Here is a 17,203-nt window from a genome sequence, read left to right as displayed (position 1 = left end):
GTCTCGCTCTTGCTCAGGCTGGTTTCGAACTCCTGAGCTCAAACAATCCGCCCGCCTCGGCCTCCCAGAGTGCTGGGATTACAGGCATGAGCCACTGCGCCCGGCCTATAGCTGGAATTCTTGAATGAGTTCTTGAAGTCTTCCTGAAATTTTATGCAACATTTTATATGTATGTGTATTTTCTGTAACTTTCATCAAATATTCAAAAGCATATTTTAACACTCTCTCCCTCACTTCCCCCAAAGGTAAGAAGTACTACTCTGTACAACATATTCCTTGGGTGATCTTTCTCACTCTGTGGCATAATTATGGAAGTTAGGAATTGGGGATAGGGCCGGTTTGGCTCCCTTCCTCAACCTCCCTGTGTATGCATGGTCTGAAATACTTGATGAGAGTTTTGCAACAAGTCAATAATTTCTTACTTTTATGATGTTACACTTAAGTTACAGACCTGTGAGAGATCATAACATTATCTAAACCAAATGCTTCACATCATAGGTTTGGCAACTGTTGTCCAGTTAAGATATTTGAAATCACATGGCCTGGAAAATATTAGAGGGGGAAGACTGTTGTTCCAGGTGTTGTGGTGCTAAGAGCTGTGTTTCTTTCTATTATACAAAATATTTGAGACTCTCGTTGTACCTTGGTCATTGGGAACCTAAAAGATCTCTATTTTTTTCCAAAAACAATGGAATGGCATTTTGCAGAGCTCAGTATAGCTACATAGCATATTTATTTCAAGGAGAAAATCTAAAGTGGTAATAATTTGTGAAGAAAATAGACCAAATACACTATCTTTAAAAACAAAATTGTGACTTTAACAATTTATTTATTTATTTATTAATTAACAAACAAGGTCTTACTCTGATATCTGAGCTAGTGGCATCATCAGTAGTTCACTGCAATCTCAAACTCCTGAGCTTAAGCGATCCTCCTGCCTCAGCCTCCTGAGTAGCAGGGATTACAGGCATGAACCAGTACACCCGGATAATATTTAAGTTTTTTTTGTAGAGATGGGGTCTTCCTGTTGCCCAGGCTGGTCTAGAATTTTGGCCTAAAGTGATCTTTCCACCTGGGGCTCCTAAAGTGCTAGGATTACAGACATGAGCTGCCATGCCTGGCCAATTTTTTAAATATATTGGTAGAAATTGAGTATGCTCTGTTGCCATCTTGTGGATTTTGTTTTTGTTTTTTTTTGGGGGGGGTGGGGCAGACAGAGTCTTGCTCTGTTGCCTGGGCTAGAGTGCCATGGCATCAGCCCAGCTCACAGCAACCTCAAACTCCTGGGCTCAAGCGATCCTCCTGCCCTAGCCTCCAGAATAGCTAGGACTATAGGCGTGTGCCACCATGCCCGGCTAATTTTTTTCTATTTTTAGTTGTCTGGCTAATTTCTTTCTATATTTAGTAGAGATGGGGTCTTGCTCTTCCTGAGGCTGACCTCAAGTGATCCTCCCGCCTCTGCCTTCCAGAGTGCTAAGATTACAGGCATGAGCCACCACACCTTTTTTTTGATTTTTGATTAAGCTTAATGTCTCAATGTCATTCCTAAAAAAAAACTGAAAATAAAGCGAATTAAGAGACCAGTAGGTGGCAGCAACAGTATAGAAAGTAAATTTGCATTGAGTGATAAGAGCTTTCGGTCTTTCTTTTCTTTCTTTCTTTCTGTCTTTCTTTTCTTTCTTTTTTTTAAATAGAGATAGGCTTTGCTCTGTCACCCAGGCTAGAGTAGACTGTAGTGGGCTCAAGCAATCCTCTTGCCTCAGGCTCCCAAGCGGCAAGGACCACAGGTGTGCTCCACCACACCTGACTAATTTTTCTGATTTTTTTGTAGAGAACGGGAGTCTCACTATGTTGCCCAGGCTGGTCTTAAACTCCTGGCCCCAAGTGATCCTCCTGTCTCAGCCTCCCAAAATGCTGGGATTACGTGCATGAGCCACCACACCCGGCCAAGAAATATATTTTCATTGTGACTTAGTGCATACCACACACATACCGTATATATAAAAACTGAAAAAATCACATAATAAATTATATGAAACTGAAGCAATGTATAAAACTGAAACAATAAGCAATACTCCTATGTATGTTGACATTTTCTATTTTATTTCAAAGGTGAATCTTTGGATATTGCCTTTAAGTCATTTCTCGAAGATAAATAGTTATCAATTGTCTACTTTGTGCCAAACATTGTTCTAGCACTTACAAGGGTAGAGATGACACATAAAGTTCCTGTTTTGTGGAGGTTCTGTAATAGTGGAAGGGTAGAGGGCACAGATAATAAGGAAATAAATGAGCAAGAATTTCAAATAGTAAGAAGTACAATAAAGAAAACATTAATGTGATGCAGTGATTTGACAGGGGCCAAGGAGGCAGTAGATCTGGAGACCCTAAAAAAGGAAGGCTTCTTTAAGGAATTTCTGTTTAAGGTGAGACTTGAACCATGAAAACGAGCCAGCTGTTAATAGCTTGGTAGTGAGGGCAGGCAAGTTAGTGAGGTCTGCCAGTGCAGGTACCTAAGGCTGGTATGGGCTTGACTTGCTGAAGGAGTGAAGGAAAGCTAGAGTGATCAAGTGTAGAGGTAGAGAATTAGGGCAAGGTTGGTAGGAGTTGAGGCCAGAGAGGCAAGGCTTGACATTTTAAACCTTTTTGTGCCATGGGCCCTTCTGGCTTCTAATGAAGCCCATGAATCCCTTCTTCACATAATGTTTTCAAATGCATAAAATAAAACACATAGCGTTACAAAGGAAACCAGTTTCTATTGAAATATACTTATCAAAATATAGAACAAATTCTTGATACAGATATATGTCCTTTTTATTAATGCATTTAAAAACATCTGACAGAAAATCTACTTTAATTTTGTAGTAAGAACGAGCTTAAATGATACTTCAGAGTATCTCCAGAAACTATAATATGATATAAAATATAGCTGATATTTTGTTTGGTAACAAAGACACAGATACTGGTAATATTAATATTACTGTGGTTTATTGTCTACGTTAATGATGGAAGGATGCTAACTTTCAGTTAGAGGTTAGAGAAAATAAAGATGGAATTTACTTTTCCATGTTTAGGTGCTACTCTGAATTCAAGGGATCCGTGGGTTAAGACCCCAGGATAGCTCTTGTAGGGCATTCTAGGCTGTGGTAACTAGTACAGAATATAGTTTTTCAAAACCGCATTGGAAATTGGCAGCTGAGGTTCAGTACAAGTTACAAGTAGGGGAAGGAATTCAAGATGCTAGTGAGAGTTTGCAGGATAAGGGAGCAGGTGAGCTCGGAGGGGGTTTGTAGACTCCAAGAAGAGCTGCAGGAAAGTGGGCCTGTGTGTTTAAGAGGCCAGAGGAGATGTCGAGGGTGACATAGGTTCTGAAGTTTATATAGGTATTTCTGTAATAATACTGTGTGTATATTCTTGGAAAGCCTTCTTGAAAGTCATGCTAGAAAAATAAAAAAGCGTATGGAAAAAATAGAGTTGGTAGAGACTTTACATGAAAATTTTAAAACCGTTATTAACAAAAGCATTAACAAACTAATAAAATCAGTGGCCTCCATTGCATTTGCATCTAGCACCAGCTTTAGGCAACTCTTTGCAGCCTTACGGTCAGGAGCTCTTGTTTCCTCCTTTGAGATGTAGGTCATTGAGGGGCATTTGCTTCTAATGGAGGTCAGTTGCATCAAAATTAAAAATCTAAAAGCAGAGTATAGAATTTAGTCGATTTTTTTAAAACACTGGTAAGTGTTTTTGTACTCCAGCCTTCCCACATATCTTAAAGTAGTGGAAAGCACAGTGACCATTAAGCCAACCACTCGGAAGTCTTCATTGCTAAGGCTTATTCTTGTATCAGAGCTTGCCTTTGATCCCTTCAAAACGTTAATAGACTGGAACAAAAAATTCATGAACCAACACCACCTCTGCATTTTACTGCCATAATTCCTTTATTTACCAATATCACATAAGCGGACTTGGAATAAAGAACCAGGCGTTGTAGCACAACAGACATTATGTGGGCAAAGTGTTGTTTATAGTCTGTCTAAATGATATTTCACACATATGTACTATTTTCTAAATATGTTTAGATGCTGTTGTGATTAATAACAAAATATGAATTCTTAAAACAATTTTGCTGACTTCATAGTAGTTTTTCATCATTTTCTCACGATCTACTGAAATGTCTGGGAAAGTTTGGGAACTATTGCTTTGACGGGAAATACAGTGTGCTACAGATTGCTTGTGGAATTCTAGGGGAATTTATTGGAGAGCAGGAAACAAAATCCTTGCATTATACCAATAGTAATAGAGTAACTGTTGGACTTCTGTTAAGTGTCAAGGACTGTACTAAGTGTTGTATATAATTATTTATTAATCTTCTAGGTAGCTACTGTTATTATTCCATTGCACAAAAAAGGAAAAGGGAGCTCAGCGTAACATGCTCCAAATAACAGAGCCAGTAGGTAGCAGAGCTGGGATTGGCACCCAGGTCTCTCTACTCCTGCTTTTTCACGCTGTATACCCTGTTGCTTTACTTATTCCTTCTTACATAATTCCCCAGCATATACTCTTAAATAGCATCAAGCCAAGTTCCATTGTGTAAAAACTTGGCTTGATTTAACCTCTGTTAATTTGAACACTCTGTTATTAATGGAAATTAGGAATATAGAGTAAGCTAGAGGTCTTACTTAATGGCTTTGACTTTGGTTTATTAAATCAACAAGAAGTAAAATTCATTTAGTTGTAATTAATGTCAGGTTTCTGCATCTCTAGTACTCAATTGTCAAGGAGATTACAGGCAAGCAGGGGAGGCAGTGTATTGTTAGTAGGAAGCTTTGAGTGCTAGTTCACCTTCCTTTCTATAAAACAGAGTATTATAAACACATTTGAATTAAAGCACCTGAGTAAATAGTAACTTTGGAGACCTGCTGTACTATTTATACCATTTGGATCAAATGATGCTCATTATCTCAGTCATATTTTTATAATCAGTAGTCTTGTATTTTTAAAAATGAGAACTTTTTATTTATTTTTCTTACTACTTTCTTTTAGGAAAACACCAGACATTATTGTTGGCAGTTTTTGTGACTCCTCTTATTGATCTTCGTTCTGATTTCTCCAAGTTTCAGGAAATGATAGAAACAACCTTAGATATGGACCAGGTATGCAATATATATACTTTTGAATTCAAGTAGCAGAATATTTTTGAAAAGCAAAGACACATTAGAAAAGTTTGCAGATTTCTCTTTTTAGTATCTACTTGTGGCACTTTTGTGTGGCACTTTTGTAGATAGTGGATGTAAGATTGAGTGACAGATAGGAAAATAATTTTTTTAAAAAACAATTGCTCCAATGGATGAAAATAAAGATTAATAGAGGAAATGAATACTGGGCATAACTGGCCTGGTTAAAGAAAATCTCATAAATAAACAGTTTCACATATGCAATTAGGTTTTGTTTTATTTCCAAGAGAGAAGGAAAATTATAGTCACTAGGATAGGGAAGAGAAGGTAGGGGTAAATACAGGACATGAGAAAACTCTTTTGTTTATTTCTCGTATGGAGAAGTTCTTTGGGAGAGGAGGTTAGAATATGTGTGTATCTCCTAAATAGTTGTCAAATGTATACAAAGTTAACTTTGTTAACTAAATACTGTTTACTTCCAAATTTCTTGTTAATTGAGAACATTTAGGGTTTAATTTAAATGACCCATATCCTCAAGTCTTTAACCATTTTGAGCAGTAATTTGTATATAAAGTGGAAATAGTTCCTGAAATAGTTGAAATTATGCTTATATGAAAATGAATACAAAAGCAGAGTTTATGAAATGGTAAAGTTTTGTATCTGTTAAAAATTTGTTTATATGAACAAGTTTAATATGATGAGGCCATTGAATGTAGTGTTTTTAAATTATGACTTTAATATTTTGAAATTTTTCTGAATTTTCTGTTAAAATGATTATGCAGGGAATATGTGTTTGTGTTATTCATATTAAGGTAACAGCATAGTTTGCTAATTGTTAGATTCTTTGCATTCTTCTCAATACCTGTGAGTTTGAGTTAATATTTGCCCTATGTGATGTTGATTTGTTTTTACTGGGTCATTAATTCAGGCTTAAAGAAGTTAAATCTCATTTGCTCTGTGCTGTCTGTATTTTAAAAGTACATAAGTGTGTATATGTATAGCATATTTTATGTCATTGATAGGGCAGTCTTTTTCATTTACTTGCAGGCTAAAAAAACTTGTATTAATATCATTATCTCTTATTTAGGAATGCTTGCATTTTGGCTGTTTCCTCCATAATATTGCTGTTATTGAAATGATTTTAGGTGCTTTTTAGATATGGAACTTTTTAGGTCAGCAGGAGGCAGAAATACTGTTCCAAGACATCTGGATGCTGAATGTGTTTTGCACATGCCTCTCTGAGGATGTGGCCTTGCTTATGATGGATGGAGCAGAGTTGGGTGTTTGTAAACATTCCTTTAAATAAGAATATGTAAAGATGTTCCTGATGATTGACAAAAAACTGTGACTATAATGGAGCCTAATGGGGGTGGGACAGCAAGTATTGAGCGTTTCATTGTCACCACGGCTGTATACCCTTGAAGGAACCCAGTCCAGGCAAAGCTCTGCTGAAATGCTGCAGTTGATTTTGCCATTTGTGGCCACGTTTATTCTTCTAAGTTGCTATAGTCTTGCCTTAATATTGTGGGTCTCAAATTTAAGCAGGTATCAGAATGCCCTAGGGGGCATCTTTAAACCAATTGCTGGGTTCCAAGCCCTACATCAGGGCTTTAGGTGTGGGGTAGGGCTGGAGAATTTGCATTTCCAACACATACCCAAGTTTGTTGACGCTGCTTGTTTGGGGAACTGCACTTTGCTTGCACTTCTGCTTGCTTAGTAAATTAGGAATGTAATTGACCTCAAAGTGAGAATGAGTATATGTAATGTTTTTCCACCAATTTGTAGCCTCCCTGAAATGCTGCACACTTAGGCAATCACTGGGCAATATCTAGCCAAAAGTTCATTTTAATAACTGAAATAAGTGACTGAGGCAAGGATCTCAATCAATTGAGGTTTATTAAGACAGCTTTAGGGCACATCCAGGAAAAGGTCATCTGTGGCTGTTTTTCCAAAGAGGTTTTCAGGAGGTTTACTATTTATACATTTCCTTAAAAGGGGCAGGGTAGGCATGTCAGAAGAGGGGCAAATGGTTACATCCTTGTGAGACTGTGGTTAGTGCCCAGTAAATCTACATTTTAGATAAGGTGAATGCTTTAAGAAAAAAAGGGAGTAAGGGAATAATCAATAAGTCAGCCATTTATGAGTGGCTGGAGCAATGGTTAATCTCATCTTGTATTTGTCCTGCACTGAGAAAGGTAAGCTTGTTGCAGTTGGCTTGTCCTTGTTTATGGGAGGCTAGCGGAAAATTTCCTCGTGAATGATCTCTGGGGATGTCACTGTTCTGAGATACCTGAGGCCTTTTGCCTTTCTGTGGGGATCTGACTAATGCATCATGCTAGTAACAGATATTCATTTGGAATAGGGTGTTGGCATGATTCAGCCGCCAGGCTTAACCTTCTCTTTGGCATAAGGAGTTTTGGGGTGGGGGGAGGGTCCTTAGATTTTTAAATTTTCCTTTATAGTTTGTATAATTGAGAATGTTTAAAAGGTTGTTAAAATTTGTAGCCCCTTGTATTCTATTAAATGTACAGATCTTCTATTAAGATCCCCTGGCAGCTATCCTTTTATCTGGGCCATCACATTCCTGCCAGACAGATGCTGAGGCTCTATCCTCCCCCTCACTTTTGGACTGTAAAGCTGTCTTTCTGCAATAAATAGTTTTATTATTTGCAGGATCTACTCATTGGTGATATTACCCACTACTATGATAATTACAAAGGGCAACAGGATGATCAAATCCTGGATACTTGTAATTTACATTATGCCTTTTAATTTTTTTTTAAAGTCATACAATATTTTGACTGTATAGGTTCAACCCTTGGGATGTATATCTGCTCGACAGTGTTATCGGAAAAAAACCCCGAACTCTACCAAAAAAAATTTTTTTTTGAGACAGGGTCTTGCCCTGTAGCCCAGGCTGGAGTCCTGTGGTGGGACCATAACTCACTGTACCCTCCAACTCCTGGGCTCAACTGATCCTCCCGCCTCAGCCCCTCAGTATTATAGCTGGGACTACAGGTGCTCACCACCATGCCTAGCTAACTAAAAAAATTTATTTACAGGTCAAAACTCCCATGCTGATCAGTAGTGGGATCGTGCCTGTGAATAGCCACTGCACTCCAGCCTGGGCAACATAGCAAGACCCCGTCTCTTAAAAAAAAATTTTGTTTAGAGACAGGGTCCTACTTTGTTGCCCAGGCTGGTCTCAAACTCCTGGCCTCAAGCAATCCTCCTGCTCTGCCTCCCGAAGTACTGGGATTACAAGTGTGAGCCACCATGCTCAGCCTACAAAATAATTTAAAGTAGTTTATTCTGAGCTGAATATATGTGACTGCCAGCCCAAAGCACATGGCCTCAAGAGGTCCTGAGAAAATGTGCATGAGGCATCCAGGTTATAGTTTGGTTTTATACATTTCTGAAGACAGGAATTACATGTAAAATCATAAATAAGTACACGGAAAATATACATTAGTTTGGCCCAAAAAGGTGGGGCATCTTGAAGAGGGGGGCTTACAGATTATAGGTGAATTCAAAGATTCTTTGGTTAAAGAAAGGAAGCTTTGTCTAAAGCCTTGGTCTGTTTTAAGATGAGGAAGTCTGTTAATCAAGACGAGGCGCATATGCCAAGTGATCTGTTAAGTAAATTGATGGCTTGCAGGTGTGCTTTAACCTTTATCTTGCATGGCCTTAGGTCCTGTTAATAATTTAGTATCTTATTGTTAGCAAGAGTAACTTGAAAAGGGAGGGGCATAGTGAGGCATGCTTTCTCATGGCCGGCAACTCCATTTTTAAGGTTTTTCTGGGATCCCCTTGGCCAAAAGGGGTCCATTCACTTGGCTGGGGAGCTTCTGATTTTATTTTAGTTCACAACAGCAAATGAACCAAAACATTCCCTAACAAATGATGGTGTACCATTAATGATTTAATAAATTCTTGCTTGTAGTTTTTATTTAGAGTGCTTATAGGTAGTTTTTCAAAATGACATTTAAAAAGGAGGATATAAATAATTTTAAAAGTTTTTTTGTTTGAGGCTTTTCTACTTTTAAATGTAACACAGAGTAATAGGATGAGTGACACAAAATTTTACAAAGAAGTATAGAGGCAAAGATGAGATAAGGATGGGAGGAATATATTTCCTCCACCCACTTAAGTGTAGTGACGAGGCTTGAGAATTAAACTGACAAAAGACAGAGTAACAGGAGAAAAGGTTTATTTCGAATGCACATGAGAGCTTCTCAGAAAAGAAGCTAATAGGGCTGCCTTTTTCTTCTTTTCTTTTTGTCTTTTCTTTCTTTTCTTTCAGGATCTTGTTCTGTTGGCTGGGCTAGAGTGCAGTGACATTATCATAGCTCACTACAACCTCAAACTCCTGGGCTGGAGCAGTCCTCCTGCCTCAGCCTTCCAAGTAGCTGGGACTACAGGCCCACGCCGCCAAAGCCAGGCTGATTTTTCTATTTTTTGTTGAGATGTAGTCTCTTGCTCAGGCTGTTCTCAGCTATTGGCCTCAAGTGATCCTTCTGCCTCAGCCTTCCAAAGTGCTTAGGATTACAGGCTTGAGACGCTGTACCCGACCTAGTTGCATTCTTGATCATCTTTCATGTAATACATTGGAATAACAGGAGGGGAAGAAAAGACCATTGTTCTTGATGAGTTGAGTCCATCTGGCCTTTATGAAGATAGAGGGAAAGCCCCTTCCAAGGCCCGTTGATCTCCAAGGCCTTTAATTCAAAATACTCTTTATACTAAGGCGTCATATTTTGGGGTAAAATTCCCTGAGCTTCTTCAATACTGTCTTAAATGAATCAGATTTCTTATTAAAAACCTGTTCTAGATTCTGTAGGGGTTGATCTAGTAGAATATTAATATTATAGGGACCAAGGCCTCCTGGCTCCCTAAAGGTTCACTGAAAAATTACTAATATGAGACAGATTAATTACTAGAAGAAAAGGCATAAAAATTTATTTAATGTGTATATACACGGGAGCCTTCAGATTGAAGACCCAAAGATACAGGGGAAATTACCTATTTTTATGTTTGTGTAAAAATGGAATTAAAAGATACAAATAAAAAATGTAAACCTTATTTCTCAATGTAAACTCCATCAAGTTCAAGTAACTTTTTAAAGTGACGATATCAGCCTTTTAGTTCATCCCCGATGAACTTAGGGTCCTGGGAATTTAACTATGTCAATCCAGTCTTTTTTACATTATTAACTGAAGAAAAATGGGTACCCTTTAAAGATTTTTTTAAGATTGGGTAACAAAAAAAAGTTAGAAGGAGACCAGTCAGGACTGTAAGGTGGATGCCTAATGATTTCCCACTGATCCTGTCTTGCAAAATTGCCCTTGTTTGATAAGAAAAATGAGAGAAACATTGTTGTAGTAGAGGACTCTCTGGTGAAGGTTTCTCAGTCTTTTTTTGTGCTAAAACTTGGGCTTTCTCAGAACGCTCTCATGATGAGCAGATGTTATTATTCTTTGGCCTTCCAGAAAGTCACCAAGCAAAATGCCTTGAACATCTCACAAAACTGTTACCATGGCCTTTGCTTTTGACCAATCCAATTTTGCTTTGACTGGATCACTTTCACCTAATGGTAGTCATTGTTTTGATTGTGCTTTGTCTTAATGATTGTACTGGTAAAGCCGTGTTTCATCTCCCATTACAATTCTTCAAAGAAATGCTTCAGCATCTTGATTCCTCTTGTTTAAAAAATTGATTGGGGCCGGGCGTAGTGGCTCACGCCTGTAATCCTAGCACTCTGGGAGGCTGAGACAGGAGGATCCCTTGAGCTCAGGAGTTCGAGACCAGCCTGAGCAAGTGCGAGACCCCCATCTCTACTAAAAATAGAAAAAAATTAGCCCAGCAACTAAAAATAGAAACAAAAAATTAGACAGGCGTGGTGGCTTACGCCTGTAGTCCCAACTACTGGGGAGGCTGAGGCAGAGGGATCCCTTGAGTCCAGGAGTTTAAGGTTACTGTGAGCTAGGCTGACAACATGGCACTCTAGCCTGGGCAACAGAGCGAGACTCTGTCTCAAAAAAATAAATAAAACAAATTTTGATTGGATGCTCTGCTCTTGTCTGCAGCTGATCTTGGTGCAATGGTTTTGGCACCCATGGAGTGGAAAGTTTGCTCAACTTTAACTTTCAGTCAGAATTGTGTAAGCTGAACCAGTTGAGATGTCTGTGATGTTGGCTATTGTTTTTGCCATTAATCATTGGTCCTCTTCAATTAGGGTATGAATAAGATTAAATTTTTCCTCAAAAATTGATGGGAATGGTCTGCTGCTGCTAGCTTCATCTTCTACTACATCTTTTCCTTTCGTAAAACGAGTTATCCATTTGTGAACTCCTGATTTCTTTGGGGCATTGTCCCCATATAAACTGCTCGTAAATTTCATAAAGAATCAGTGATTTCACCATTCTTCCACCCAAGCATCACCATAACTTTGATGTTTGTTCTTGCTTCAGTTTTAGAAGAATTCATTTTTCTCTGGAAGGGGCTCTTTTCAAACTAATGTCTTATCCTTCTTAGTGCCTCCAACTAGATCTTGTTAAGACAAGTTAGTATGAGTTTATTTTGGTACAAAAAATTTTTGAAATCCATGCATAGTTCTTTTGTAACACACATTTTCCATGAGTTTTTTGAAGACTCCTCATATATAAATCATTCAAACAATGCAGAAAAGTAGAGAGAGGAAAGTTAAAAATGTCTCTCGCATCTACCGCCCAGAAATAACCATTGTCAAAAGTCTGTTTTCAACTATGGGCAGTATTGAGGGTTTTAAAGACAGGTCTTGAAATTTGTGTGGCTATGTTACGTTTTACTGGGTGAGGACTGGGAATGTCGAATGTAACCCTTACAATAAAATATTGGCTCACTCAAAAATCCACAATTTTAAGGTGTACCATTGTGAAATCACCACCACTATCTAGTTTGAAAACATTTTCGTCACTACCAAAAGAAAACCCCATACCCATTAGCAATCACTCCTATTTTCTTATTTCTCTAGACACTTAATCTACTTTTGTTTTTATGGACTTCATATTCTGGACATTTCATATAAATGGAATCATATCATGTGATCTTTTGTGACTGACTTTTTTCACTTGCTGTGGTGTTTTAGAGGTTCATCCACGTTGTAGTATGTTTCTATATTTCTGTTTCTTTTCAAGGCTAAATAATATTCAATTGTATAGACCACCTTTTGTTTATACATTGATTTGTTGATGGACATTGGTCTTTTTCAACTTTTTGGGATTGTAACTAGTGCTCTTAAGAACAGTTGTATACAAGTATTTGAGTACCCATTTTCAGGCTTTTTTAAGATATATACCTAGGAATGGAATTACTGGGTCATATGATAATTTTATGTTTAACTTTTTGAGGAATCACTAAACTGTTTTCCAAAGTGGTTGTACCATTTATATTTACACCACCATTATACGCAGGTTTCAATTTGTCCACATTTTTTTTGCCAATAATTCTTTTTCTTTTTTTTCTTAAGTGGCCGTTTTAGTGGTTATTACATTGTAGTTTTGATTTGTATTTCCCTGATAGCTAATAACATTAAGCATCTTTTCATGTGCTTGTTGACTATTTGTGTATATTCTTTATAGAAATGTTTATTCAGATCCTTTGCCCATTTTTAAATTGTGGTCTGTATTTTTCTTGCTGATTTGTAAGAGTTTTGTATATATTCTGGATACTAGACCTTTTTCTAGGAAATGTGTATTCCTTTTTGATTTTCTAATTTCCAAAAATTGTTTATAGTGATTGCTTCTTATTTTTAAAAACACTCTTATGTTTGCAGATATGTTCTCTGATTATATTTAATATAATTTGTTTGTGCCTTCTCCAACACTTCTCCGTTCCCAGAGTTTGTTTTTTCTTTCTTTAGAGAATTAGCTTGTGACTTTTAAAATTCTCTCTTGTGTCTTTGTTTTCTATTTCATTAATTTCAGTTCTTTTTTTCCCCCATCTATTTTGATCTGTTTTTGATCTTTTTCTGCCTGTTTAGCTGAGTGCTCATATTTTTCTAGCCTTTTCTTTTTTAGTAAGAATTTGAGATTACACCTTTTCCTCCTATGTGTCACTTTAACACAATTCATTCCATAAGTTTAGAGAGGTACAATTTCTTACTCTTAAGTGTTTTATTTCCATTATCATTTGATCTTTGTTATTTATTTAGAAGTATGATCTGCCAGGTTGCTAGGAGAAATGTGGATTTCTCCATATAGTTCTGTCTGTTTTTGTTCATATGTTAGGTGTGGAGCTGTTTCTTTGTGGTGAATTGAACCTTCATCATTCTTTAGGGACTCTATCCCTAATAATACTTTTTTGCCTTGTATTTTATGTTGTCTCATTGTAAGAGAGCTATGTTAGAGTCTTTTTTTTTTTAAGTTTTTTATGTGGGTATACATTTTTCCATCCTTTTTGAGTCTTTATGGGTCAGGTAAAAATGCTTATAACTGGGATTTTATTTATTTTTAATTTGATTTTTTTAGTCCATTTTGTTTATTGTGATTACTAATATCTTTGGATTTATTTCTTCCAAGTTATTTTGTTATTTTTTCTGATTCCTCTTGCCTGTCCTATATTATTTTTATATTGATTGGGTTTTTAAGATTCCATTTTGCCCTCTCCCTGTGCCCCTCCCCAATCCTGTCTCTCGCACACAGTGGTTTGGAAGTTATACACATTTTTTTTTTTTTTCCAGAATATTATCAGGGTATAAACGTTTTGGTTGCATGTACTGCTTTTGTACAGTTTGAGTCAATGTTATAAGTGTGCCCATCACCCATATAGTGTGCATGATCCATTAGGTGTGAATTTACCCAACCCCTCCTCACTCTCATTTAAAAAAAAATGTTTATACTTAACTCATCAAAGTCAAAATCCTATCATAATCTTCTCACTTATCCCCCAAAATACTAGGACCTTAGGATACCATAAATCAGATTACACTTCTTCATTATGGTGTAATATTCTAGTTCTATCTTTTTCAGTCCTCAGATTTTCATTGTTCAAAGTCAATGTTAAGTTTACATTTGTCCATATGCTTACTAGTTTCTTTGCTATTCAGTCCTTCTTCCTGGTTATTTTTTTAGAAGTTCCTTTATTGGAGGTCTGTTTGTTACCCTTGTTGTTGAAGGACACTGTATCTAGGTGTACAGTTCTAGGGTGACAGTTATTTTTCCTTAGTACCTATAAGATTGTATTGTGCTGTCCTTTGGCTTGCATCATTATTGATGTTTAGAAGTCTTGGGGCCAGATAGCAATTCCTTTCACTTCTCTGTGTCCAAAGGTAGATTTCTTTTTATTTTTCATATTTGGGTTTATTGTGTTTTCTCAATTAGAGAATTCATGTCTTTGATCAATTCTGGAAAATTACCAATCATCATCTCTTTGAATGTTATGTTCCTTTCTTGTTTCCTAAAACTATGCTGTGATTGGACATATGTTAGACTTTTTCTGCCATGTGTCTCTGTGCTGCTCTCTTTGCGATTACTTCAGATGCTCTAATTCGTTGGGCAACTCTTTAGCTCTAGCATGTTACTAGACCAATTCATCAGGGTTTTTTCCCCCCTCCCCCCAAAGATTATGTTTTTCGTTTACAAAAGTTATTCAGTCCTTTTAAAACTGCCTAGTCTGTTTTTTTTTTTGAAGTTGTGTCTTGTTTTTTGCTCACGTATTCCATTCTCCTTTATGGTTCTTTAAAAGTTTTAAATATAGTTATCATTCACATCTGAAATTTGTTGGGTTTTAATCTCTGCTCCCTGTTTCTGTTGAGTCCTGTTTTTTGTTTTTTTTTTTTTAAACTCTTGGTGGCTTGTTTCCTCATCTGTTTTATATGTTTAGATTATGAATTCTTGTTTAGCTAGGTTCTGTGCAAATCATGCAGACAAATCACACATCCTCCCTCGGATAAAACTTGCTTTTGCCAGACACCCCACAGTGTAAGTAGCCTAGGAATACTTTTAGGTTCATTTCTCAGCCTGGAGCTTTCCAGATTTATTAGGGTGAACATTTAGCTGTTAAAAAAGAAACCAACAATAAATGACAGTGGCTTAAACAAGAATAGAGGTTTAATTTTCATCATAACCGTCTGGGCATAACATCACAGGGCTGGCATCGCAGGCAGCTCCACTGTTATCTAGGACCTGGCTCCTCCCTTGTTGCTCTACTACCCTTACATGTTGCCTTCATCTTCAAAGCCCAGGATTACTTGCCACCTTATTTCATTCCAGCCATTGGGAAAGGACAAAAGGGGAAGAGGAAGATACATTCTGGAAATGGTATACTTCATTTCTATTGGCCAAAATTTATTCATATGCACACACCTAGCTGCAATGGAAGCTGGAAAGTGTATTCTTTGTTCTGAGTAGTTATGTGCCCTGCTAAAAATTATCCGTTCTAATAGAAGGGAGGGGATAATAGAAACAGCCAACAACCAACAGCCTCTTTGACTGCCAACACAAATAGTAGGCATTTGAAATCTAGGCCCCTGTGAAGGCAGGTTTTCAGTCACAAACTGTCAGGGGGAAGATTCTGCCCCCATTTTCCCTCCCCTAGGGACCCAAGTTGATAAGAGATAGTTTTCCCTATTGTTGCCATTTATCATTTATCATGAGGTGGGTTTTAGAAATGGTCCGCCTGGCTTTATGCTGGGGACTCTCCACTTTGCAGGGACTCAGAGCTCTAGTTTCTACAACTCAGCTGTATGTTTATTTGGAAACATGGCTTATAATATTTTATCTAGTATTTTTAAGGTAGGGGAGCTTTTAAAAAATTATTATTTAAAGATAGCTGGTATCTTCCATATTTATACCTCCTTTTGTGTAGCCTTATACAATGGCTGTGTGTTTCTGGTGCCTAGGTAGGGGATGCTGTTGGAAAAGAAACTAGGTTAGGAGATACAGTAGAGGTCAGATGTTGTGTTTGTTAGAATACCTCAGTGCTAGGTAAGAATACCGAGTTGGGTGGTGTATTTATTATCCTAGATTGTTTGGGGGAAGTGATATATTGATGAAGATGCCCAGTTTGGTGTGTGGCCCTTAGAATATTTATTTCAGTAAGTTAGAGCCTACTTGTTCACTTTTCCCTGTCTGTGTTAGTTCTCCCCAGCAGCCCTTTCAAAACAGTATTCCCCTATCTGAAGATGGAGAATGTAAGAAAATTCAATTGTCTTCTCTCCATATTTGGGATTATTAGTATTAGTGAGAATTCTCAGCGATCTTTTTTTTTTTTTTTTTTTTTGGACTTAACAATAGAGTTCTGGAAGGGGTGTATGTGGGGTGAGGATAGGAACTTGGCCTTGCTCTGCTCACCTCTCTCAGATTCATTGGAAGAGTAAAGTTCTGTAGCATAGTTTCAATCCACCATTGATTGTAGCATTATTTTTTCCCTGAATTATCATAAGTCATGGTCCTTATTTCTAGATAACCTTCATTATCTGTTCAAATTACTGCAGTATATTCTATTCTATGGACACTGTGCAATACCACTGTGCAAGTATTGTGATGTTTTATCATTTTTAAGTTTTGCTGTAACAGATAAATCTGCAGAGATTTTATTCAACTTTGTGTTATTGTGCTTCTCTTGCATTATTTCCTGATTGAATTCCTAGGAGTAGAATTGTTATGTCAGAGTATAACAAATACCTCTCGGTCTCATTGCCTATTGCTGTCTTCATTTTTAAATGTTACACCAATTTAGATTATCACATAAATGAATGAGTATACTAATTTCACTGTAGCCTCACTAGTGTTTGGTGGTGGTTTCTTTTTCTTGAAAATAAAAAAAAGGCTGTAGCATAATCTCAAGATTGTTTAAATATTCATATCTTTTATTATTATAGCATTTTCCCATGGCTTAGTTTACTATTATTTTCTCATCTGTGAGTTGTAAGTGCTTATACTTGCCCATTTAATGGCCTTGATGTTTTTCATATATATGCAAACAAGTTCCTTTATAAGAGAAAATTATTAAGCTTCATATTTTTACATTTTGTGAAGCTATTTTTACAA

At 37.1% G+C, this 17,203-nt stretch overlaps 1 protein-coding gene across 1 annotated transcript in view; it reads left to right on the top strand.

Annotated features, from left to right (window-relative positions):
• The window catches only part of MSH2 (mutS homolog 2), an 82,138-nt gene that overhangs the window by 30,023 nt on the left and 34,912 nt on the right, over positions 1-17,203 (top strand). Inside the window, exon 8 of the mRNA XM_012638855.1 lies at positions 5,044-5,153. Coding sequence (XP_012494309.1) covers positions 5,044-5,153 — 110 coding nt within the window. The remainder of the gene's footprint in view (positions 1-5,043; positions 5,154-17,203) is intronic.

Source organism: Propithecus coquereli, unplaced genomic scaffold (genome assembly GCF_000956105.1).
Source record: "Propithecus coquereli isolate 6110/MARCELLA unplaced genomic scaffold, Pcoq_1.0 Scaffold136, whole genome shotgun sequence".
NCBI classification, from domain to species: domain Eukaryota; kingdom Metazoa; phylum Chordata; class Mammalia; order Primates; family Indriidae; genus Propithecus; species Propithecus coquereli.
Note: the sequence above shows the minus strand (reverse complement) of the source record. Positions and strands in the feature narration are given on the sequence as shown.